General features: G+C 46.3%; 1 protein-coding gene across 4 annotated transcripts in view; it reads left to right on the top strand.

The window, feature by feature from the left end:
- CEP68 (centrosomal protein 68) overlaps window positions 1-25678 on the top strand; it is a 131369-nt gene that overhangs the window by 85901 nt on the left and 19790 nt on the right. For 2 of the 4 annotated variants that reach the window (XM_086927600.1, XM_086927598.1), the window contains exon 6: window positions 18032-18195. In XM_086927600.1, coding sequence (XP_086783726.1) covers window positions 18032-18195 — 164 coding nt within the window. Of the gene's footprint in view, window positions 1-18031; window positions 18203-25678 lie in introns of all 4 variants that reach the window. The other 2 variants (XM_086927596.1, XM_086927597.1) reach the window with 1 other exon arrangement.

Raw genomic sequence — 25678 nt, 5'->3', positions numbered from 1 at the left:
AGCCCTTGCTTATCCCTCGGTTATTATTTGTTTTCGATGGCAAGGAATTAGTTAAAAGTAATAATCAAAGACTCCCCTTTACCTTACTCAACTACCAGTGACATGCCAAGATCCTCCGTGCGCATGTTCAGTTTTGAAGTCGAGGTTCATGAAGTTTTGAGGTTGGATGAATGGTAAACCCTTCGAGGCTATCCCTCAAAAGCAGAGTTTTCAGATTGTGTTGGGTAGTAAAGATTGACTTTTTTGTTTTGAGTGTACATTTTTAACAATGAGAGACTGTATATAGAGACATCTTGGTAGCTTTCAAGTAGTAGGAAAATGGTCCTGGGTTTTTGATGGTACTTTTGAACTGTTGGAGCCGACAGACCTAAAGATGGAAGAAGTTTGACATGGTATTGATCATCAGGTTTGGATTCCTGATGTCCGACTCGTGACAGTAGGGTGCAGCTTAAGGAATTAAGGCATTCCCACATGTGTGGCGTGGTGTGTAAACTGATTTAATACCATCCATGCGATATTGACTTGAAAAAAGAGTAAATAAAATTATGAAAGGAAAATTGCAGTTTGTGTTCGTGGCAAAACTGTATTGAAGAGAAGAATTTTCTGAGTTGTTATGCAGTTCTTTTGTATGCCCCTTTACATTGAGGCATGAATCCGTGCTGTAAGACCATGCTAGATTTAAAAGGAAAAACAGAAAACAGGTAGATTATTTAGCCTGGATGTCCATAAGTGAATACCAAAAGATGGGTCATGCAAGGCTGTAATAAAAATCATTATGACCTAACCATATTATGATGAAAGGAAAGGGTTTGAGTTTCAAGAAGAGTTAAGAGTAGGGTAAATAGAATCACTTTGGGAATTATGCGGCAATGCAGGACCACATTATGTGGCAGTGTTCACCGAGTATTGCAACAAGGTAAAGTCTGAATGTACAGTATGTAATAAAATTGAAGGCACAATGAGACCTATTGTCCATTATTATCTAGCTGTTACAACATAGTTACACACAAACCCACTTATATAAAAATGGATTCTAATGATTTAGAAACTACAATGCTGTGGACCGCAGAACAGGAATAATTGACTCCATAGCATCCTCCAACCACCCTTGGCATAGCCTTTTGCAACACCAGGGAGGGGCACTGCTATACTCCCCTTTATGCCGGTGGAATGGTTACGCTGGCTGACCCCCTGCAGGGATAAGGGAGTGATTGCAGCTCTGCATAGGCTTAATATCCTGTTCCAGGATGAGAGTGCCAAGACCTGGGAACAGGTCTGTGAAACTCGGGGTTCGGGCACGCTATTGCAACGCTTCCAATTCTACAGGGTGCGCAGGGCCCTCCTAGAGCAGCTGGGAGATGACCTCGCGGAGCCAGAAGAGGTATCTGAGCTAACCCACGTGATAAAATCTGAAGCTCCTCGGAAGCTGGTAACCAAACTATACAGAATAGCTATGTCCCATAGAGAGAACCAATACACAACTGCGAGACTGGCTTGGCAGAGATACTTGCAGATGGCAATTGACGATGATATGTGGCGCTACTGCTGCGAGAATACCAGGCGCATATCCCTTAATGGCAAGCATAGGCTGATCCACTTTAAATTTCTTAATAGGGTGTATTACACCCCTGAACGATTACACAGATATGGCCTACGTGAGGAGGCTGAGTGCGAGCGGTGCCACTCGCCGGTGGCGGATTTTCTGCATCTGGCTTGGTCTTGCCTGAGAATACAGTAGTTTTGGCAGGGAGTTTGCGCGGAGCTCAGCAGGATAGTAGAGATGGAGCTGGGCCCGGATCCTGCGCTTGCGCTTTTAGGCTATACCAGAAAGCTGCCCAGGTCGTCGCGCAGATTGGTTGGCATGGGTATGCTAATGGCGAAGCGTGAAGTGGCCTTGTTCTGGCTGAGGGGGCCGACTCCCACGGTTCGACGTTGGTCGCAGGACATGTTGTACTGCTGCACACAATCTGAAAATTATAACGAGCTGCTCCCACCTAGGAGCCGCCCTAAAAACTTTTGGGGGTTGTTTCAGACATATATGAATAGTAGGGGAGGAGGGGAGGAAGATGACTCCTGTGGGGGAGGGGAGGAAGTAACAAAAGACAAAGCTGTGGGATGAAGGGCAACCACCTGAGAATCTGTATGCGGATAGCCCAGAAGGGAGGTTTGTCATCTGTAGTGGGAGTGTAGACTGTTCTGCTCGCCGCCTGCCCGTTTGTCGGGTTGTTGGCTAAATGGCTGTGTAATTTTAGCTTTGGGTGCAAAAGATATATTGCTACGTTGTACTGCTCTTTGTGTGCGGGTGTGGGGGGAGGGGGAGGGTTCGCAGATGGTGGAGCACTGTTTTTCTTGATTTTCAAAACTCAATAAAACAATTAATTTTAAAAAAATGATTTCGAAACTACAACCAACGGTCTCTTGTTTATCTTATTCTGTTCAATGTACTATTCACCAGAATTAAAGATTTTAGCACTGATTCAGAGTTCCATGGACGGGTGACCCCGTCACAAACGTGACGGATATTTCGTCCGCTGTATTACAAGTGCATTATATCCAGTGCCACTTATAGTTAGGCGGATGGGATATCAGTCATGTTTCAAACAGAGTAACCCATCCACTGAACTTTAACTACATTGGTGCTCAGTAGGGTTGGTGCTCATGACGGCCGGGAGCCGTCAGAACGTTGCCACTCCGCTTACGCGCTATTAATTCCCCGCCTATGCGGGAGAATTAATCAGTGGGCAGAGTTCTGACGGCTCCTGGCCATCATGAGCACACGCCAACTATGATTTACGATGGCCAGGATCTGTCATAAGTACCGCAGCGCCACGCCCACCACCTAGCCGTGCCCACACCGTGGCGAAATTCCCGCAACGGCGAAGTGTTTAAATCAGCCTATTAGTATGGTGTGAAAAGGCAGGTTAACATTTTATAAAGAGGGGTGGGGTCGCACACTACTCACACACCGGCGGAAGTTGCCCCTGAGGACTCTGGTCATTGTAGTAGAGTGTTCGCGATGCATCATCTTTCGATCTGATATTGGCAGCCATCGGCGACCCCAGAACACTGCCTATCCCTGCTGACGAGGGTTGAAAACCCGAAACACGTGTCCAGGGATGGCGAAGACAGCGAAGATAGCAAGATCGAAAGATGATGCATCGCGAACACTCTACTACAATGACCAGAGTCCTTAGGGGCAACTTCCGCCGGTGTGTGAGTAGTGTGCGACCCCACCCCCTTTTTGTAACTTAAAGCTCCCTTGAGCAGCGGGCTGACGAGCCTGGGATCCCGCACCTACGCGCCGGAGTGGTACTATACCTGGCAGATATTGGCAGCCATCGGCGACCCCAGAACACTGCCTATCCCTGCTGACGAGGGTTGAAAACCCGAAACACGTGTCCTGGGATGGCGAATACAGCGAAGATAGCAAGATCGAAAGATGATGCATCGCGAACACTCTACTACAATGACCAGAGTCCTTAGGGGCAACTTCCGCCGGTGTGTGAGTAGTGTGCGACCCCACCCCCTTTTTGTAATTTAAAGCTTCCTTGAGCAGCGGGCTGACGAGCCTGGGATCCCGCACCTACGCGCCGGAGTGGTACTATACCTGGCAGATATTGGCAGCCATCGGCGACCCCAGAACACTGCCTATCCCTGCTGACGAGGGTTGAAAACCCGAAACACGTGTCCAGGGATGGCGAAGACAGCGAAGATAGCAAGATCGAAAGATGATGCATCGCGAACACTCTACTACAATGACCAAAGTCCTTAGGGGCAACTTCCGCCGGTGTGTGAGTAGTGTGCGACCCCACCCCCTTTTTGTAGGTTAGCATTTTATTAATACTATCCACTCGCAGACAGATATTGTGTAAAACAAATATACATTTGCATTCAGCAGTACAGATTGACTACATGTATATGATTATTGTGTGAAAAGAGGCGCCTCTTTAAATTTTGCCATTAAGGATATCTTTTAAAAGATCTTTCTGGAGCCTTGTGTCAGGCCGATTCTGTGTTCATGCTGTGGATTTGATAGAAGCACCTATTTCCATCACAAAACAGCGCTGGACATTACCAATGTGTTGCACAAGTGTTTCACTAGGCGGCATTAAAAGATTCAACTCATCCACGTTAAAAAGAATGTGTATTTGGGACAGGTCTGTAGCCTTTCAAAATGCCTGCTTCTTTTTAGAGCTTCCGTTTAGCTCCTCGTCTGTGAGCAGGCAGCAGCCTACAGCACGTTTGTTTTACTGGACAATAGAGGATGGATGTGTTACAGCTGATTCTGTATCCCGAGGACAGCTTGCAATAAGCCATCAACCTTAAATATTCTAAGAGCACCCTCCTACCTGAGCTGGGCACCGCCGGCAGTCGGTGCAATTTGTGGGTGGCTCTTGGTCAGAAGTTGAGCTGTACCTAAGGTGAGCGGTGAGGGGGAGGATACGGTGATCTCGGAGTGGTCTCCCCTGCCTGCTATTTGAGAACTTTTGGGGTTTATGGTTTGGTGCATCTTGGGTGCTCCCGTTCTCATCTCTGGCTGCGTACAGGTCATGGTGCAGGTTTTGAGAGATGGTAACAGAGAGGAGTCTGGCATGCATTGGAGGACTGCAGATGCACTGGTACTTACCTGAACAGTGCGACATGGCTAACAAGACCCAGCCACTCTGGTAGCATCTTGTGATCAGGTAGGCAAAAGCATAAGAGGAAAATATGATGAGCACATAATGACCATGTTGTTCGTCAGACAGCCTGTCTTTGTCCTCCTTTTGAAAGGGCATCACTTTAGCAAGTCGTGACAAGTGAAAAATGGAGTAAAAGGAAGGGCCAAGCTTTGATAAAACAGGTACCACTGGACTTTAAACAGAAAGTTTGGGAAAGAAAAACTGATACTCTTCGGATTCAATAGATGCAATCCAGAAAACAAAGCAAGGTAAAATATATCTCTGGGCAGTCGTTCCTAGTGCAAGATCCCGGAAGTACTAGAGAGATTGGAAGCATTGATCGCCAATCTGGTTTCTAAGTAAGTTAAGTTGAACGTGTTATGAAACAGGGTCACTACAATACAAAAAAGGATACCGACAATAAATAAGTGCTATGATGAATGTTCACAGGGCCATTGTTGCTTTTTAGACCCAATGTCTACTATTTAGGCATTGACAATGCCTACCCAAGAAAGGGCTGGGATTACCAGTCGACAGAGGTAAATGAACCTGCATATTTTGGGGTCCGTGGATTGCTGGACTTGTAAACCTAAATGTTAAAGAGCATCCCCCTGCACTAGTGAAGTAAGCACTGGTAGGTAAGCCTAATAAAAAAGAAAGAAGACTGACTCGAATATTCCACTTAATGAATGATTGAGGTAGAAACTTGCCAATGGCACAGGAATATGAGAATCACAAATGTCAACTCCTTACAGAACTGGCTTTGTAAAACAAACAAAAAAGACAAAGGCTTAATGACATAGTAGTTGATTGTGAAAGTTGTGCCAGATGGACTATTTTTGGACTAGAGAGCTCCACGCCCCTTCTAGAATCTGGTCTCAGTGTATTAGAGATCTTGGAAACTTACCTGAAATGGTTAGAAATCGTAGGTGTAGAATGAACAGAGGTAGAGAGGACCTACCGAATAGATAAATCATGATGTGATTGAGCCGTGAGGCCATGAACTTAAACGTTTCTGTCAGACTGTAGACACATATAGAGTATAAAAACATTTCAACCACACCCCCACATGAATAATCTAGATATATTGATGTGAGATTCACAAGTGTTTATGCGAGAAGTTATTTTGTGCTTTTATTTCACTCATAATGTCTCTTGTGTTTTATGTACTTAAAAAGACAGCAAATGAGAGCTGCACAATATTTTTTGTATTTTACGTAGTGAGTGCTCTCTTGGCACAATTGGTTTTTTGTGAACATGTTAAGCAGATGTAAGTTGTTATTCATTCATGTCACCTTTTTAAAATATGTTAAGAGTGTTGGGTTTTGTTTCTTAATGTAGGTCCTTAAAAAGTTTTTTTCGATTATCTGAATGCTCACTTGTTTAATCATGCGCATAGCAGTCAACAAGTAACCAGCTAAGTGTGCATACTGTAAGGAAGCGCATTGCATTCCATCTGCAGCGTTCAACATAACTTGTGATCTGCTTAAGCTAAAAAAAAATGTAATATGCGTATAATGTAGTAAGTTGGAGATTCCATAGCAAATCCAGACCTTCGTGGAAAATACTGCAGCTGTGAAATCTCATAATTCTTCTGATGTTAACACTGGTTTAAGGAGGGGGACAAGATTCTCAAAAGGTGTATCTTATTACTCTCGTCTTCAGAAAAGCTGCTGAATATTAAAGAATACTGCAAAATTGGATGGTGGAAAATCTACATTTCATTAGGTGTGCTCTTTATGGTAATGTAAGGTTGAAGACGGGAATAGGTCAAGCTGCTCATGATTCTTGTGGGTTGTAAATTCGTGTTTATATTTAGTTTCGAGTTAGAGCCCTTAAGAGGCAAACGGAGGTGTGTTATCTTTTTGAAGTGAAGGTGGTAATTAGTATGTGATGACTGTGAAGTTCAGCTGTGTGTGTCTGCATCTACACAGCTTTGCCACGTCAAGCAGTGTAGACAGTGTGATTACCTCTGGTAGCATAAAATATCCCACAATGAATGTGGATCCTATATGCAGGAGTTCTGCATGTGCCATCCTCTAAAACAATGTTGGGATATTAAGTGGTGCCCTTTGTTAGTTTTCCTTTGTATTTTATGTTTATTGTTGGTAGAAGAGGAGGAGTTCAGAGCATGGGTTTCTTTTTATTGAGAATGGTGTCGCTATTGGATTGTTACTGTGGAGGGCATTCTCTGGGTTCTAGCCTGTGTTCTAGGCTGTTTTATCTGTGCCCTGCTTGGTGCTCAGAAGTTGTTACAATCCTTCACCTTAAAAGATTATGGTGCACAATTCTACTGTAAAGGTATATACATTTAAAGGTCTACATCCACATTTAATTAAACCTGCACTGGCCTGTATTGCAGTCTGTTGTTTTTTCCTAAATATGGATCACAAAGAAATATAAAGCTAATATTTCTGCATAAAATCAGCTGATGAGCAACCAAGTTTGATAGTAACTGCTCACTTATGTTGAAGTTATCCAACACTGAACTTCTACCAAAAACCTTGGTAATATCTCTACACAAACTAGTTTGGTATTGAACTTTGGTTGCTACTAGGGAATAAATGTTGATCGATGTGACATGCAAGTATGTATGTTTTCTATCCTCTTTATGTGTGGATGAGCTTATTAAATCCACTTCTTTTATTCAAAAAGTTATGCGTATTAAAGAGTTTGGTGATCATCCCTGTAAACCTTTCATTGTTTCCACATTTAGTCCTATTAGAAAATAGTAACTGTAGACCTTATTTTGGTCACCATTGGGTTGTGTTATGTGGAAATAATTTTTATTCCGTTTTTTTCCCGTGGGTCACATCCTTCAGTTTGGTGGGAAACTCATGTCGGGACATAATTTTCAAATGAAAGAGCAATTGCTTTGTGTTTTAGACTGTCGTGCTTTCTGCGATGGGGATATTCTCATGAATGAATCTCCTTGAGGCATTTAATTAAACCTGTAAAGGATGTCTACATTTTTTCAAGCTCTGCACCTGAGAGAGTGGTAAGGGACAGTTGACATAAGTCGTTCTACTGACATTTGAGCTGCATGTCGGTGTGTTAAACGGCAAATGTTGTATCTTTTTAATAGGATCTTGAAAATAATCTGTTGTTTGATCATCACCCATCGTTATTAATTGGAGTAAATTGTACCTTTTATTGAGTTTTGTTTGTGAATCCTGATGGTTTGATTACTAGGGGTAACCCTCACCAATCCTGAATCTGTCTTCTCATATCTTCCAAGTAAAAATTGAGGCATTGCCTTCTTCCCGATCCATTAAGCCTCTGGCATTTGATTTAGTTCAGACCAGTTCTAAGACTTTACTAACCTCTTCCCCTCACCTGCCCTCTGAGAGAGAGGAATGCCTATGCACTTCCTGTAACCAACAACCCCCCACCAGGATCAACAGTAGAAAGGAAGATAAAGTAGAAAGAAATGAATTGCCACAAGTAATAAATGCATTACCCCTCCCATATCAAATCCTACTTCTTTGTACCATTGTTTGCAAATTGTGTGCATATCCATGCTGAAAGGCTGAAGGAACAGCAAGAAACATTCCAAGACGGATCTCATATCACGAACATTCAGAGTTTCCTTCTTCTATGAAAGCATGGTGTAAGAAAATCAAGAGACTACTAAACCAAGATTGTACTCAGAAAGGACAGCTCCACCTGCAACAGAGCCCCATCTTGGACTAGTAGGCACTAGAGACAAAGACCTCCTGACTGAGGGGAAAATGGAAAAAGAGTACCAAAGGCAGCAACACAGGCTTAGCGTTACAGCCAACAGGTCCCAACTTGCTGACGTTGACTCTGGAATATACAGCAAGGCAGAAGTCCTGGTACGAAGGGAAGAGTGCTCAACTTGTCAGCCCTTAAATTATTTTCACATAGTCCGTGATTGTACATGTAGCTCAATAAGTCTGAATATTTGTGATGTCACCATGGTCAAGGCTGGAGTCCAAGGCCCACCCATCTACCTCCCAGTTTACTTAGGCCTGGTAATTTGTGTTGTCTGTCTTTACCAGGACTGTGTTGAGATGGGGGTGGTGGGGAGGGTTGTGTGGGAGGATGTGAAGATAGCCTGAGGCTTCTTATGACTTCCTCTTCCCTCCAGTTTGATGAACGAGCTGGTTCTGTCACAGTCTACAAGCCATGAACCTGCAGAGACCCCTAGGATGCTACCAAAACATCTAGCACGGCACCTGATGTCAAACTCGGAGAGCATGAATCAAAATGTATCCCTTCCACCACGATTTTGATGTGTAACCACCAAGGCAGAGCCAGATGAAGATCATACTGACTTGAAGTCTGATCCCAAAAATGCAGAAGGTGGAGAATGGGGGTCTCAAATGGACACAGCTCCTCAGTACTTAGAACATACTTTCCAAAACATGATCTTGCAAACAAAGCCATGTTGTTGCAAAGAGCAGAATCTGATATGTAGTTAAACAGTCCTTTATTCATGCAGCTGAGCATTGACCGCCTGCCTTAAGCCAGGCAGCCAAAGCTGAACTGACAAAACCGCATTCTATATTCCAGTAGGAAACAGCGGTAACCTTTTCATACATTAAACATAAACATTCCAGAAACTACGCAATTATTTCAATAATAAAAAGCAGGAGCTGCAGTGAAGGGGCGACACCCTCCAGTTTGGAAGAATCACTCTGGTTACAGATGTTTGGGACAAGGCCCGATGGAACTTCACCTCCTGAGAAGGGATGAGGTAGAACTTTCCGTTTACACCAGTAATCTGTGCAGACCGGATATTGCACACACTCTTTATGGTCAGCACAGTCCGCTTAACCCCTTCCAGGCTCATGACGAGCTGGGCTCGTCATGAAGTAGCCTCCTACCAGGCTGATGACGAGCCCAGCTCGTCATGCTCTATGGACTTTTGAAAATCCCAGCACAGGAGGAAAATATCACTAGCAGTGATGGTGTTAATAGAGGAAGCCCTTACCAATGAGGTACTCTGGTAGAGAAGATCTGTCAGCCAAACTCATAATACTGTCTGCATACAACAAATCGGAGATGAGATACTTCCAAAAGTTCAGAACCAGAGGGAGACATGGATATGTGCATCCTGAAGATCTAATGACGAAAGGAAGATCTTCCTTGTGCACCACTGGTATTGCTTACTATAAAGTTTCCTTCTTGAAATGAAGATTCTGGATTCACAAGTTCGGGTTCTTCACATTAATCACCAACCAGAACCCATCAGAAACCTTCAGGCCATGAAGACCCGAGTACAGAGCCTGCAATCTTGATCCTGAGCAGGAACGGAAACACTAGCTGTGTTTTTTTGTAAAGATCTGCAGTACACTCCCACCAGGCTGGAAGACAACTTGTAATCCCCAGCTCTGTGGTGCCAAAGAAGCCCAGATGTGCTTGAAGAGTCTCCAATATCCCCTCACTGAATGATCCATGGGCAGACCAGTCCTCCAGTCAGGAGGAGGAATATATTCTTCTTCTGCTGAGACAGGAAGTGAGAATGACCCGTCCCTCACTTGAGGAAAAAAGTGAGTCTTTCCATTTTTGAGATGAAGAGGAGAATCCAAAAAAATGCTCCTTTTCCCTTTATTCTGTAGTTTCTGTCTTAGGTGTCTTCACCAACACATCCTGTTGTGAGCCAAAGAGTCCGTCCATCAAATGAAATGTTTTTTTGTTGAGCAGTGCCCGTTTTCCAGTCCCTGACCCAAACATTCCTATTGGCTGTTGTAAGGATTTGGGTGTATTATATGATCTGGCTGTGGGACCTTATCGTGGAATAAACTTGCAAAACATGTTTTAGGTCCAGTCAGGCTCATTTGTAAACCTTAAGCTCAACCCTGGGTAGCTGTGTCTTCGAGCAGCAAGGCTAAACAAAAGAACTTAGTATAAGCCATTTAACAGCACCAAACAACGAAATAATAGTCAAAATAACAAGAAAGACACAACAACAATTTATAAACTATAGAATATATTATTAAGAATTTGTCCTTAATCATAAAAATCCACTGGAGGGTTCCGGAGATACAGATTTTAGAAGAAATAAATACTTTTAAATGCAACCCCAAACAAGCATTGGTTAACACACACTTTATAAACTTTTGAATAGTTTGAAACACTTTGGCGACTCTGCCCCAGCTTGGGTGACCAAATCTCACAGGGCGGAGATCCATGAGTGGACTACGTTGGACAGTTACCTGGCCACCAGAGCCTTTTCCAGTCCAGATCCAGCCTTTAGAAAAAGACTGCCATAGACAACAGTGAAGTGGTCCTGATGCTGGGGATGCATGCAAAAAAAATGCTCAGTGATGCTCCTGAGCTGTGTGGTCTACAAGGGGTGAAATAAGGTTGATCCATTGATCCTCGGGTTGGTTGAGGTGACTTTGACCTCAGCACTTGGGGTCCCACGACGTCCTCTCTGTGACAGTAAAAGGCCAGCTGTGGCATGCTTCCAATATTGGGACACAGTGAATATCTGTGATGGGGGCTAGTGTCCCTCTTGGGTGATAAATTCACCCTGATTGTACTTTTGGTTCCATCAGACACGGGTGCAACTTTTGGCTATCTCGGATTTGCCACTTTGCATGCCCGGCCAGTGGCGATCCCTTAGGAGTGGCTACTGCGTTGCCAGTTTGGGCTTCCTCAGCTTTGATATCCCTGGTGCTGTTCAAGGTGGTCACTCAACTGACTCTTGTTATGTTATGCTAACTTGGTTTAGCGCAACAAATCATCCACAAAGGAATATCTCAGTGCTCCTGCTGAAGTATAAGAATAGGAAAAAACTGCTCAAAACAGCCAGGTTTTTAGGAGTTTTTTAAACGTACCCAGCTTTCTGCATAAGCAAATTGTATGGGGAAGTTTATTCCAATGGCATGGAGCCAGTTAGAAAAAATCTGGAGGTAATAATTTGTAGAATTTGAAGAAGGGCTTTTTCTGTAGATCTCAGAACTCTAGTCGAGTGATAATAACTGATTCTATTTTGTAGGTAGGTTGGAGCCTTACAGTTCAGAGTTTTATGGGTAAGACAGCGCATTCTAAAAATGAGTATTTTCCTTATCGGTAGCCAGTGTAGGGTGTGAAGTATTAGGGTAGGGAGAGAGCCAGGCAGAAGATTACACACCAGTCTGGCTGCAGTATTCTGCACCACCTGTGATTTAGATAGTAAAGTCTCATTCGCGCTGGTAAGTTATGTTATGTTATGTTATTTTGTGTCTTTTATAGCGCTCGGCTACTCAAAAGAGTGTCCCGGCGCTTTATTGACAGCCTGAAAAAGACAAACACAACACACAGATTAAAAGAGAACGGGCAGCAGAAAAGTCTAGGAGGCGAAAAGCCAAGTTTTCAGGCTCTTCCTGAAGGCCAACAAGTTTGAGGTGCTGCGCAATGTCAGCAGCAAAGAGTTCCAAAAGCTGAGGAGCCCGGGACATAAAGGAGCGGCCTCCAATACGGGCCTTCCTCACACGAGGAACAGAGGCAAGGAACATCGACTCTGATCTCAGAGATCGCGACGGACGATAAAAAACAAGCCTCCTTTGAAGATATTTAGCCCCTGCGGCATAAAGGGCCTTGTGTGCCAGAGTTAGGGTTTTAAAAACTATCCGCTTCTGGATAGGCAGCCAATGAAGGGACTGCAACAAGCCAGTGACTCTGACTCGCCTATGCAGGCCAAAGATGGCCCGCGCTGCCGCGTTCTGGACCACCTGCATCCATTGCAGGAGATATTCCGGCAGGCCAAGATATAGGACGTTAGAATAGTCCAGTCTTGAACCAATCAAGGCCTGTACCGTAGTCCTCCTGTGGTCCTCAGAAAGCAAAGGGAGAAACTTCTGAAACATACAGAGGAGATCAAAACAGGTGCCAGTAAAGCATTCCCATAGTCTAGACGACTTGTAATTAAGGCTTGAACTAGGGTTTTCCTAGAGGTAGCAGGAAGGCATGGAAATGCTTTCTTCAATAGTCGCATGGTGGCAAAACAGATTCTACAAAGGGTCGAAACAAGCTCTTTCATGGACAAAGAAGTATCCAGCTTAACGCCAAGGTTTTAACTACTTGTTTTGGGGACGGGGAAGGTCCTAATTCGGATGTCCACCAATCAGGAGTCCCTGCTTTGTTCTGGGGCCGGGAATCAACTTTTCTTTGAGCAAGGACCCACATGCACAGTCCAATCTCACTATCCCAAAGTGCAGCAGGTGCAGTCCTTCTGATGGTGCAGCCTCTCTTCATGCAGCTTCAACGACAGCAGGAGACTCCTCTCTTGGTCCTCTCTCCAAATCCGTAGTGTACTTAAGTTCAGGGTGCCAGGGGCCATTCTATCCTGGGAAAGTGCCCGAGGGGACAATGCTGTCACTAGCCAATGGGCTAGTAGATACCCTCCTCTTTGGTGACAAAGTTCCGGCGATGTGTGGCATTTGGTCATTCCAGAGTGCAATATTTTTGCCACTCTGAAGATATCTGAACTCTTCCTTGACTGTGACGAGCTTCGTAGCACTCCCCAGAGGTGTAGCTATCTAATGGCTGCATGCCTACGGGGAACCCGGCTTGGGGATGGGTTTTTCCTCTCTGTCCCCTTCTCCCTCTCTCTCTCTGCCCCATCTCCAACTTGCCCATAGGAACAAAAGGGATCCTGCTCGGGTGTGTTTTCACAGGCGGCCCTTCAAAGGCGGCTTCCTCTTTGAAGCTCGCCTTTTGGGCTAATACCCCTAGCAGCCTTCCTCGGAGAGGAGGCCACACCTCACTGTGTGGCAGCTGCCGTTGTTCTTGAGCCTGGAAGTCATTCACATGTCATCCCAGGCAGGCAGAAAGCTGAGTGTTGGGCCTTTGTGAGGCCACTGGAATAGTTGAGGCACAGAGTGGCAACTTTCTAAAAGTTGCTTAACTTTAAAAATGGCATAAATCTCGACTTGGGCATCAAGTCAGATTCAATGCCACAATTAATTTGACACCTTACAGTAAGTACCCAGTTAGGTAGTCCCATTCAGAAGTTAGCCAGACTGGGATGCCAGCCTGCTATACGATTGGGCTACTAACTTTCCTCAGCAAAACGACAACTTTATGGGTGATGTTCCTAAGACATATATGAACCTATATGTCTCTCTTAGCAATATACAGCTCCCTGCCATAGGGCTCTATAAGCCTTCCTTAGGGGATACTTATATATTCTTGAGGGAAGGAGTGGCTTTGCTGTTATTGTAATAGCAAAGTCGAACTTGCAGTGTGAACACTGCCTTTCCAGTCTGCAATAGCAGGCTGGAAGCCATATCGTACTTTGTCACACTCAGGGTGGCACAAACCGTGCTGCAGCCCTGAGTGGACACTCAGCCTTACATGCCCTGGGTACCCTGAGTACCATATACTAGGAACTAAAAAGTAAGTCAGCACTTGCCAATTGGGGACATCCAATTCGGCATATCTTGTGCAATAGGTCAGATCACTGGTACTGAGGTCTGGACAGCAGGCCTCCGTGCACTCACAAAGTCAAAAAACCAGCAGCTAGTAGTCCAAAGGGGTGTTGGGGGGGTGGGGGGGGGGGCTGGAGGGGGAGGGGGGGTGGGTGGTGGGTGGGGGGGTTGGGGAGGGGGAGGCAACCTGCAAAAAACTTTTTCTTACTGCTGCACTCTCAGAAAATGCAAATGCCTTAATAAAATCACATCAGCTAAGCGTTCAACTTGTTCCACAATTATGGATAACTTATTAGAACAAACTGCTTCATTGCACATATAATCATGTGTGGTAGAAAATTATTTCTTGGGAGATTTGTCCCTATTTGATGCATAGACCCCAGCATACACCTTCTCTGGATGGTCGGTATGTTCCTGAGAGATGGATTATCAACACTTGTATGCAGCTTCACAGACAAATTATGTAACATGGCATCTACTGGAACGTTGTCTTAGAGATCTCACCCAAGACTGGATTCATTTTGGGAGAAAAGCTTTTCCCAAACCCTCTTTTATCTCTGTATGGTGGCGTTTATAGAGTGAGGAACAGGAATATGGTAACAGAAAGTCTAATCATTCTTGTCTAACAGGTCAACCTCCCCAACCCAGGCTTGAAAGAAGACCCACCTTAGTCCTAATATGCTCCAGAACCAGCTTTGCTCTATCCTTGGACATAAAATAAGATTGAGAGTTCCCATCCATCTCAAATTTCAAATCCACTATCTTCTCAGCTGGGCGATCCTCCGTGCGCTGCCTGACCCTAAGATGGCGCCTGTGACTTAGACCTCGACAAAATCAATTCAGCAACACGACCATCTGAAAATGCTGCAACGTTAAGCTCAATTCATCCATTCCCTGAATAAAAAGCTGTGTGGCTATCTGCCAATACTCTCGGCTTGAGACCAGCTTATCTTGCAATGGGCCAGTACCAGTTGTAAACTTCATGATGTTCAGCGTTTAAGCCCCTGTCGACGATATTCTGCCCGTGGCTCCACAAAACTGGTGGTTCCCTCATCCCCCCTGCTCTGCCTCTAACAGAGAATAATGGGGACCGTCTGAATTCGAACTTCAAGGACTCATCCCCCTTGCCTGACCTCAAGATGGCCGCCTCAGTGGGACCCTCAATGCTCTCTCTCTCTCTCTCTCTCTCTCCTGGTCTAAAATCATTGGTCATCGTCCTGATCTTGACCTGCCCTCACCCGACCCTGTTCCTACTCACCCACCAGGACATTTCCTCCAAGCACTGTCCCTAGACAGTTGAGACCTAGTCATTTTGATTGATGCCCGGTGGAGCTACCTCGTGAGCTAAAGGGCAGATTGTTTATGGATTCCCTCCGTGGACATCACCTACCCAGCCGGTCTTTGGGCAAACTCTCCTGCGTCTCTCCGGACCGTATCTCCCTCCTCCCCCTTCACCCTACCCCTACCCCTTTCTGCTCTACTCTTCTCCACTTTCCAGCTACTGATCTTTACCCTCACCCGTCCTTGCTCATAGATCCCACCCTGTTTATCCACTGGACTTTCTTCTGAGAACTTTCCCTCATCAGATGAGACTTAGCTATTTGACTGATGCCCGATGGAGCTGCCTTGTTTAGCTAAAGCGGAGACGGGCTGTGCATTCCCTCCTCAGACGTCACCTACCCAGTCGGTCTTTGGGCAGACTTCCTTTTGTCTCTCCTGCCGTCCTTTCCCTCATCCTCCCCCATCCCCCCTCACACTTCCCTTTGCCCCCCTCCGCTCTATTTGTCTCACCTTTATTTCCTCTCTCAATGTGCTGCTTATTTTTGATGTAATGTGTAATTGTTATTATTTTCTGTAACAGTATGTAACCTAATGTAAAGCGCTTTGATACCTACCGGTCTAGCCAGCACTATATAAAACTCATTAACCCCTTCCATGCTCATGACGAGCTGAGCTCGTCATAAGGCACACTGGAGCTGTGCTTATGACAAGGTGAGCTTGTCATGAAATAATGCCTTTCGAGCTATTCCAACACAGGAGGGGAAAAGCCATAGCAGCCAAGGTGTTAAATAAATAAATAAATAATGAGGAAAGGAATGATGGATCTTCGCTCCCTGACCATCGCAGCCTCCTCAACATCATGTCTTAATTCTTGTGTGAGACATATGCTCTTTAGGAAAAGCAGTCGAATGCTGATGCTGCACTGAGAAGCAGTGGTGCCAAGCAGCAGGTTTCTTGCTGGTGTGAGGCCAGGGTCGGACACCTACTTCCTCCTTTTCCTTCTTGCTCCAGATGACTTGGGTACAACTTTTAGCATATCAGAACATCCACTTGCAGCTCCAGAGGGACAGGACTCCACAGAAGTAGGCATCTGCAGAGGACATCGCCTGGCTGTTCAGTGAAGTAATAGAACAACATGCTCCACCTCCAACCTAGAAACGGACCACCCAAGCTCACATCGGATCCTGGACATGTTTTCCTCCTTGTCTCATTATGTCCGATTCTAAAAAAAATAAAAAAGGAGGAAGGTGTATGCACCCAGCGACAAGGCCTAACTGCTCCCCGAATGCTGCATCCATTATAAAGCCACAGAGAGGCTTCCAGACTGCAGGGACCGCATGCCCTGGTGATGCTTGTGGCCCTTCCCCCAACGTGTCAAATACTAATCCTTACCGCTGTCGTGAAGGACAGACGAAAGAACAGGGTGTGCAGCTATTTTCCCCTTTATGGAATTCTTACTTCGAGAGAAGGAATACGCGCAAGGGAAGGAAACCAACAGTAGTAAGAAATTAACAGAACCAAAGTACTCCAGGGCTCAGGGAGGAAGCAGAAACCTCTACTTGAAAATGAAGTGTGTGATCGACAAGATGGCTGTTGGGTAGTTCTTGTCACTAATATAGTAATATGTTTGCTGCCGAGTCCATAACATTCGTCCAGAGTCCAGTGCAGTCTAGTCCACTCCACTCCATTTATCATAACACACAAGCAATATAGCCTTAACTTCTTTTTCTCTGGCTCTGCAAGCTGACCTGGCAGGGCGCTTATGTCCCTTCTCCGGGGAAGCAGGGGCTGTACCCTCTGCTGACCTGGGAGGGCCATGCAGAGGGCAATGCACCACGGTCTAAATGACACCCTAAACCTGTTTTTGTAGAGAACGGGACTCTGTCATCACGGCGCTGTACAGAGGTGACGCCTCGTCAGGGGTAGTAAACGCTATATAAATACAAATGCAGTTACAATACAACTTTGTATCATATCTTATATAAAAAGTGCGTTATATACTGTACAGTGATAAGAGACAACATTGTGGGCTGCATAGAGTCAATAATTCATGCAACCGATACATATGCAACCTGTCATACATTTTTGCTCGGTTCTTCATCTTTAACATTTCTTTTCATATACAAAAGTAAGAACAGTTAACCATGTTTAGCAGCTTAATGAGCCGCACAGATATAGGAGGCACACCTGGGCCACTTTACAACGCTATAGTTGCTATGGATATGGAGGCATTGTCAATCTATAGGGGGACTGAGACCGTGATAAAAACAGGATTGGCGCTGTGCTAAGATTAAAGGTACCCTACTGTTAAGAGCGTTTCCAATTTTACTTTGCATTTTAAAGACGTATGCACGGTATTTTGGGGAAGCGTGTTCCATATTTTGGGCCATTAATTCTGACTTTAATTTTACCAGTTAGAACCTCGTAAGCATGAAGCTAACGACCCGCCCCCTGAGTGCGCGTCTCAAAGTTTTCCTTGTAAGAGTTTAGAAAGGCAGTGCTGGCGTGTACGTGCGCTCCCTGAGGGAGCACGTGACTGCGTGTGTCGTTCCTGAGAGTGCATGGGACGCGTAGTTGTTGAATGGATAACTTGACTAGCTATCCATACAATCTCCTTAATTAACGTGCCTGTTTCAGCATGTTTCGCTTCCCCTTGACCGCTTTTACGCTCAAACTGTTTGTTTTAATTACTTTCCTAATTGTTAGTTCTGAAGGACGCCCTGGCGCTGATTGCGAAAGAGTCCGAAGCGCTTGAGAGACGCGGGGAGCGTCTGTACGCCTCGGTGCTGGGAGCTATGGATACCGCCGCAGACAACGAGTCCAGGCTGAAGAGGGACGCACAACAAGCCGTCTCCCAGGAAATGGATTGGGTAAGATGTAAGAGCTAATGTACTCCTTATGCCCGGCATTCCTGCCAGCGGCGATGCGGAAAAGGCTGACTGGTTTGGGCTTTAGCTGTGCTTTAAAGGGGCAGGTACAGTGCTTTAAATGGGCCGGTACTCACCGGTACTGAGTACTGGCACTTCTTAATTTTCTCCTCTTGAGTACCGGCACTTTTTCTAGAACGAAGGATGGCAGGCACTATGCAGTACTGAGTACCTGCACTACTTTAATTTAAAAGGACAGTACCTGCTCATCTCACCAGTGCGGCACTACATTTAGTGATAGAGTACTGGAACTACTCGGGAGGAAAGAGGTGCTCTAAATAGTGAATACCTGCACTTCTATATTTCCATGTAAAGCACTAGGCTTTTGTACCGGTACCGGTTCATCCATGTTCTATATAATTTAACCCTGGATATTGTGTGCTTCTCATCGATTGCTAATTTGCCCATTTATTGAAGCAAGTCAATAATTAAGTTGCAACTATCATTCTTGTGTCTCTAATCGATTGGGAAGCCGTAAACAAGATAACAAAATAATACACTTGTGCTTAGAATGTTAAGTATGTATTTATGTATTTAAGTATTTAATGATAGGGCACGAACCTAGAGCAGAGGCGGCTCCTCCGCTAAGGCACAGGAGGATCGTCCCACTGAGTTCAAAGGAAAAATACAATAATGACACAACGTTAATAACGTTACGTTGTTAACATTTTATTTTTTGTATGGAGCTCGAGCCAGGTTAGGTTGGGGCTTGGCTGGCCTCACAAGGAGGATTAGTGGTTGCTCCACCATAAGTGCGCATAAAGGTTTGTCCGGCGTCTAAACCATCATGTGCACTTAGCATGTTCTTCACCCGGCTGTATTGCAAGGCCTGGTGGAAAACATGCACATGCTCCCTCTCCCTGTCGGAGCTCCAAACCAGGGCACTCAGACCAATCACGACGCTGCTGTCATGCTGGTCATAGCAGCATCGTGATTGGCTAGGAGGGTCTAGGAGCCTTTGTGCTTTCAGCTTCCCGGAGACTACATAAGAGGACAAAGGAGAAGCGGCGACCAGCAGGTAAGTGAGCTTTTCTTCTCTTTATTGATTAAAAAAAAATTGTAATCCACCCCTACCCCTACCCCACCACAACATTTCCCTAGCAGCCACTCCTGATCCTTACCTATGTAAATGTACCTTCTCCGTATTTTTGCCCTGGGTATTTTGTCCACAATATTCTGGAGTCCAAGTTAAGGTGGAATACCCCATGCTTGATGCTCTGTTCCAGTGGGAGTCCCTATACTGTTCCATAGACGGCACAAAGTGTCTGTTAAACCAATCAGTCTTTGAAATGTGACACTTCTAAAAAAGAAACCCTACTGTAGAGGCTTATGTTAACAGTTACCACAATTACTCAAAATGCGGTGAGTTTTATCACACTCCTAATGATGAAGTGCTGTTAGTCTCCTGATTTCAGGTATTTCACCCCGATTTTACCCACAACAGGTGCTTTGAGTTCTATATGCGCCATGGCTAGATGAACCTATAAGTTGTGTCAGGTGCACTGTATGTCATTGCTTATATTTTTCAGAGGGATAAATGATATCCCTTTGCATGCAATGTAGCTTTGTGCGTGTGACAGAGAGAGAAAGATTGTGTTAATTTGGGCATGTGTTACGTTTGTGTGAATTGAATTTGGGTGCCTGGGGGTGCATATGGTTGAGTATGTACATGTGAAACTTTGTGTGACTGTGTGTATGTGTGATGTTTGAGTGTGAAAAGGTGTGTGCACTCTAAAACTTAGAGTAGTGTTACACTGGATGCTGCCATTCAACCTGATTCTGAACCTTGGGAATTATCTTCTTAGTCCTTATGGTTTTGGAGTTACCATGATGTGGGCAACCCGAACTTTAAAGTCTAGTTCCCTAGTCCGACCTGATGAAAGAGTAGGGCCAATAAGTGGCTCTAGTCTAGTGGATGTCCATTTCAACCAAACATCTTGAACATGTGTGAATAGTTTCTAGATAGGCCTTAAAAGTTGCGCTTCCCCAGGGTCTTACATTCAATGCTAGCCAGCACCAGTAGTCCTCACATTCCAGTTTTATGTTTGAGACCAATTAAGATTATTACTAAAGTGATGAGGTGCACACCTACTTATCTAATTATTTGAATTCTTGATCAATTAAGAAACTTCAACTAGTTGGGGTGCTGTATTACAATCATACGTTGGCTAACGCTGAAAATGTGAACATAGGAAGTGCAGAAGAAGTCTGCACGTAATGCGCACTGTACCCAAGGAAAGAAACCCTTTCCACAACAAATCTGTACAAAATCAAACAAACTTTTTTTCATGTCGAGAGTTATGCATTTATTAATGCAGTACATTTCATAAATCCTATGATGCTATCATGATATAGTTGGTGGTTCAAAATTATACATCATATGTTATAATACATTTGTCAAAAAAATAAGTAAGCAAAGGTGCTTCTAAACTCTCCCTGTACTGTAGTAAATCACAGTCATATGAAGAAATTAAGATCATTGGCCTATTTACACAAATCAATGAATTCTTAGTAACAGAAATCCTTCATCTTGTGAATACTATTCTTCATTGCTTGCGGTCCAGTGCCCAATGCATTTCGGGAAGACGCTTCCCTTCATCAGGGGAAATATCCTAAGGATACCAGTATTAAACAATCATACATTTTTGATACATAGTATTGCACATTGAATATAAGACTAATTAAGATACCTGGCCCTGTGCATTTCCTCCCCTCCTTTGTGTCCCATGCCCCATGCACCGACTTTTGAATTGCATTTAAGCCTGATCTTCTAAGTGAGCATGGATTCTTGCGCATAGTTCTTCTGGCTTATAAAAGTTCTCCTTTTCTTAGCTCTACATTTTCTATTACATCACAGCTGTGCTCTGTAGTCTCGAAAGACAGTTGGTGTGCCTGAGCCTGTATCGACTGGTGGTGCTCATTTGATACTTAAATGAATGCACTTTTGCACGCCTATGTTGCCTGATACTTCATAATTCAGCAGAGCAGTGGAAGAACATAACATTGTTGTTGATGAGGACTTGTTCTTGTGCAATGAGCAGTAGCTGAACACCATCTTTCCATGGAAACCTTATTCAAGAGGAAAAGGCTACAGGAACTGTGTGTGGCAGTTGGCATACCCAAACTCGAATTTAATTGACAAATGTGTGCAAAGGAGAGTGGCATGCAATACACCTTTAACGCTATGTCCGTTACGTAGGACAGAAACTGCTTAATTTCACATGCAAGCTGTTTCCACTGAAGTACTCTCTCGCCATCAGGCTCTAACTGGCACAGTACAATCTGTTATATGAACGTTCATCTGTGCGCGAAGTTCATGGCTCATACTGGGCCTTGTGTCAACGCCATATTTAATTGGGACAACTTCTACCTACAAAAGCTGTACCTGCTACCATAGCATGGCTGCCAACACTTTAATCTTTAGAGAAGTCAACAGCAAGATAGGAAATTTATTGGAGCCATAGGGACAGTTGGCAAGTGTATTCAGGCGCTCCTCCCTAGATATATTCCTACACCTAGCCTGCGCTCCGCCTCACAAATCCTCCTGACTGTCCCCTACTACAAACTCCAACGGAAAGGAGGCCGTAGGTTTGCCACACTTGCCACTAAACTGTGGAACTCCCTCACTCAAGAGATCCGTTCCTGTACCACTCTCTTACAGTTCAGGCGTAAACTCAAGACCTGGCTATTTGTTCAGACCTTAGCCTAATTTCTCTTTGGCCTCTTGTCAGGTGGTTTTTCTGGATATGTTGGTTAGCGCCAAGAAACCCTCGTGTGAACGTGCGCTGTATAAATCCTTGATAAGATAAGATTAAGATAAATCCTATGATGCTATCACGATATAGTTGGTGGTTCAAAATATACATCATATGTTATATGTGGAGAAGTGTGGCTCAGGGGTTAGAGGCGGCAGACCTGGAAGCTGAGATCGGCCCTGGACCAGGGTTCAATTCCCCGCCCCGACGGGGGTTGGGCTCAATAATTCCACGGACTCGGTAATTCTCACTCCGGTGCCTACTCGACTCACGGGTCCACACTCTGCGACTCTGGGCAATAGCTTGCTTAATCTCCACAACGGCCCCTCGCGGCGGGATGCCTGGCTTTCACCTTGTGGATACCCTGCCGGGGTATCTCACAGGGGAATACCAGGACGGGTTCCCTAAGCAAGCGCATAGATGCCTGCGATGTGGGCGATTTGCGCTATATAAATACATGTACATTTACATTTTACATTTAATACATTTGTCAAAAAAATAAGTAAGTAAAGGTGCTTCTAAACTCTCCCTGTACTGTAGTTTTACAGAAATCAATGAATTCTTAGTAACAGAAATCCTTCTTCTTGTGGATACTATTCTTCATTGCTTGCGGTCCAGTGCCCAATGCATTTCGGGAAGACTATTCCCTTCATCAGGGGAAATATCCTAAGGATACCAGTATTAAACAATCATACATTTTTGATGCATATCATTGCACATTGAATATAAGACAATTAAGATACCTGGCTCGGTGCATTTTCTCCCCTTTTTTGTGTCCCATGCCCCATGCACCGACTTTTGAATTGCATTTAAGCCTGATGTTCTACGTGTGCATGGATTCTTGCGCATAGTTCTTCTGGCTTATAAAAGTTCTCCTTTTCTTAACTCTACATTTTCTATTACATCACAGCTGTGCTCTGTAGTCTCGGAAGACAGTTGGTGTGCCTGAGCGACTGGTGGTGCTCATTTGATACTTAAATGAATGCACTTTTGCACGCCTATGTTGCCTGATACTTCATAATTCAGCAGAGCAGCGGAAGAACATAACATAGTTGTTGATGAGGACTTGTTCTTGTGCAATGAGCAGTAGCTGAACACCATCTTTCCATGGAAACCTCATTTAAGAGGAAAAGGCTCACAGGAACTGTGTGTGGCAGTTGGCATACCCAAACTCGAATTTAATTGACAAATGTGTGCAAAGGAGAGTGGCATGCAATACACCATCTGAAAGAGACACGTTAGTGATAGATTCCTTACCTTAGAATATCCCCAGGCCTCAGACTGGATCCGGAAATGTTTGCGTAGCAATACCCCTGCGTGTCGGTAGGCATCGTCTGCCACTCCGCGTCCGTCGTCGGCAGCGCCGGAATGACGTCGTGAGAGTACTTAGACGCCGCCCATGCGCACTGACGTCAGTTCTTCTTTTTTCCGCGCCAGCTAGCGCAGATCCAGAGAAGCTCTACCCCTAGTCATTTTTTGACTAAACTTTTGATCATTTCTTTCTTCGACTCTATCGGTGCCGATAGGGATGCCCGGGTTCAAACCCTGTTCGAAGTGCAACCGACTGATGTCGATTACGGACCCCCATCGCCAGTGCCTGAAGTGTTTAGGCCTCGACCAAGACGACCGCACCTGCTCAGACTGCCCGGCACTGACGTCTAAAGCTAGGCGGGAGCGGTCCCGCAAGCGACTCGAGCTCCGGCAGTCGGCCCGCGCTGTTCCAGGTCCCGGTCCCACGGGAGGTCGAGGGACCGGTCGCGGGGTCGGAGACATCGCAGCTCCGGGAGTGGACATCAGTTGTCAGGCTCCAAGTCCTCAGGTAAGAGGCATGAGAGGTCGGAGCGACGTCATTGCTTCTCCGACCCACCCCGACTCTCGCACGATGCGGCCGGGGGTTCGGGCGACACCGCCCACGCGGCTCAGAGGGAGTCGCAAGCGTCGCCGCCTGCCCCACACCTTCGGGTCCCTGGGCACGGCGCGACGCCGGAGGAGATCGAGCGGTACCTCATGGCCTTGAGGTCCCTCCCTCCTCAGCCGGGTTCCGTGGCGCCTCCGGGCCCAACGGTCCCGGCTGGAGGCCCTAGCGGGTCAGGCGTTTCGGCCCCGACCCTGTCGGGTGCTTCGGCCCGACGCCACCGGCGACTTCAGTCCCGGCGCCGCAGGACCTCACCGGATCCGCTTCCGGATCCGGGTCGTCGCCGATCGACCTCACCGGCGCCGGCCCCACGGGTGTCGCCCCCGGCGCCCACTGTGGACGCCGTCCCCAATGTTCCCTCCGGTCCGACTCTGGCGCCGGAACGGCGCCGCTGGGCGCCGCTTTCGACGGCCTCTGGAGATTTTTTTTTTTCCATGAGGAGGCCCTGTCTGTTAATCCTGCTTTACAGGAAACGGGTGACGAGGGAGATTGGGAAGGGTCTGAGGACCCTCTGGCACTGGAGTGCCAGTCTCAACAGGACTGGACACATGAGCTTGGGAAGGCCAGTGGTATTGACACTTCGCCAGACACTGGATTTGTCTCCCCTCCGACCGTGGCTTCGGAGGAGGGGTCTACATACAGTGTAGTGTTGACGAGCGCGGCCAATGCCTTAAACCTTGAGCTCCCCATCGCGGCCGTGAGGACTAACCTCCTCACTGAGGTCCTCAAACCGCAGACAAGCTCCAGCGAGCCTCTGCTGCCGTTCAATGAGGCCTTATGTGACGTTCTTGTGGGCACTTGGTCCAAGCCCGCCACAGGTCCGCCTGTGGATAGGAACGTGGCCAGACGCTACCGCCCGGCCCCGGGCGACCCTTGCTTTTTGTCCACCCATTCCACCCCGAGAGTCTGGTTATCCAGGCCTCCACTTCCCAGACCGCATTCCCGTCGGCTCCGCCCGATCGGGAATCCAAGAGATATGAGCAGTTCGGGAAGAAGGTGTTCTCGTCCCTAAGCTTAGGGCTGCGGTCTGTCAATACCGCCTGTCTCTTGGGCCGCTACACCCACACCCTGTGGGACGCGGTGGCAGACATGCTGCCACAATGTCCGGAGGAGGTCCGGGCTAAACTCGCCCAAACTCTTGTGGAGGGCCGAGATGCAGCGCGATATTCCATCCGGTGTGGGCTGGATACCACGGACTCACTGGGCAGGGCAATGGCAACGACGGTTGTGGTTCGACGCCACGCCTGGTTGAGGTCCGCCAACTTTTCGGCCGATGTCCAGGCCACACTTCTGGACATGCCGTTTGATGGCCATCGCCTCTTTGGCGACAAGGCAGACCATGCGCTTGAGCGTTTTAAGGACTCCAGGGCTACGGCCAAGTCCTTGGGCCTCTCTGCCACACGCCAGTAGTCGGGTGCCTTTCGCTCCTTTCGTGGCCAAGGAAGGGGCGACCCAACACGTGCTGCCAGCCACGTGCCGCAGAATGTTCAACAGCGCGGTGGCAGCCGTGGAAACCACCGTGGCGGCGGTCGGGGACAACGGAGAGGCCAGTTCACACCTCCCTCCACAGCACCCGCCTCAAAACCTTCCTAGTCCGTGTTTTCAGGCCCATGTGACGCCGGTGGGAGGCAGGGTTCGCCATCACCTCTCCCACTAGCGCACTGTCACGTTGGACAGGTGGGTGCTGCAAATCGTCCGAAGGGGCTACTCCCTCCCCTTCAAGGCGACCCCTCCAGCCATGCCACCGCAATTCCAC

The sequence above is a fragment of the Lissotriton vulgaris genome, chromosome 6, assembly GCF_964263255.1.
Source record: "Lissotriton vulgaris chromosome 6, aLisVul1.2, whole genome shotgun sequence".
In the NCBI taxonomy this organism is placed as follows: domain Eukaryota; kingdom Metazoa; phylum Chordata; class Amphibia; order Caudata; family Salamandridae; genus Lissotriton; species Lissotriton vulgaris.
The sequence above is the reverse complement of the archived record's forward strand: the minus strand, read 5'-3'. Positions and strand labels throughout refer to the sequence as shown.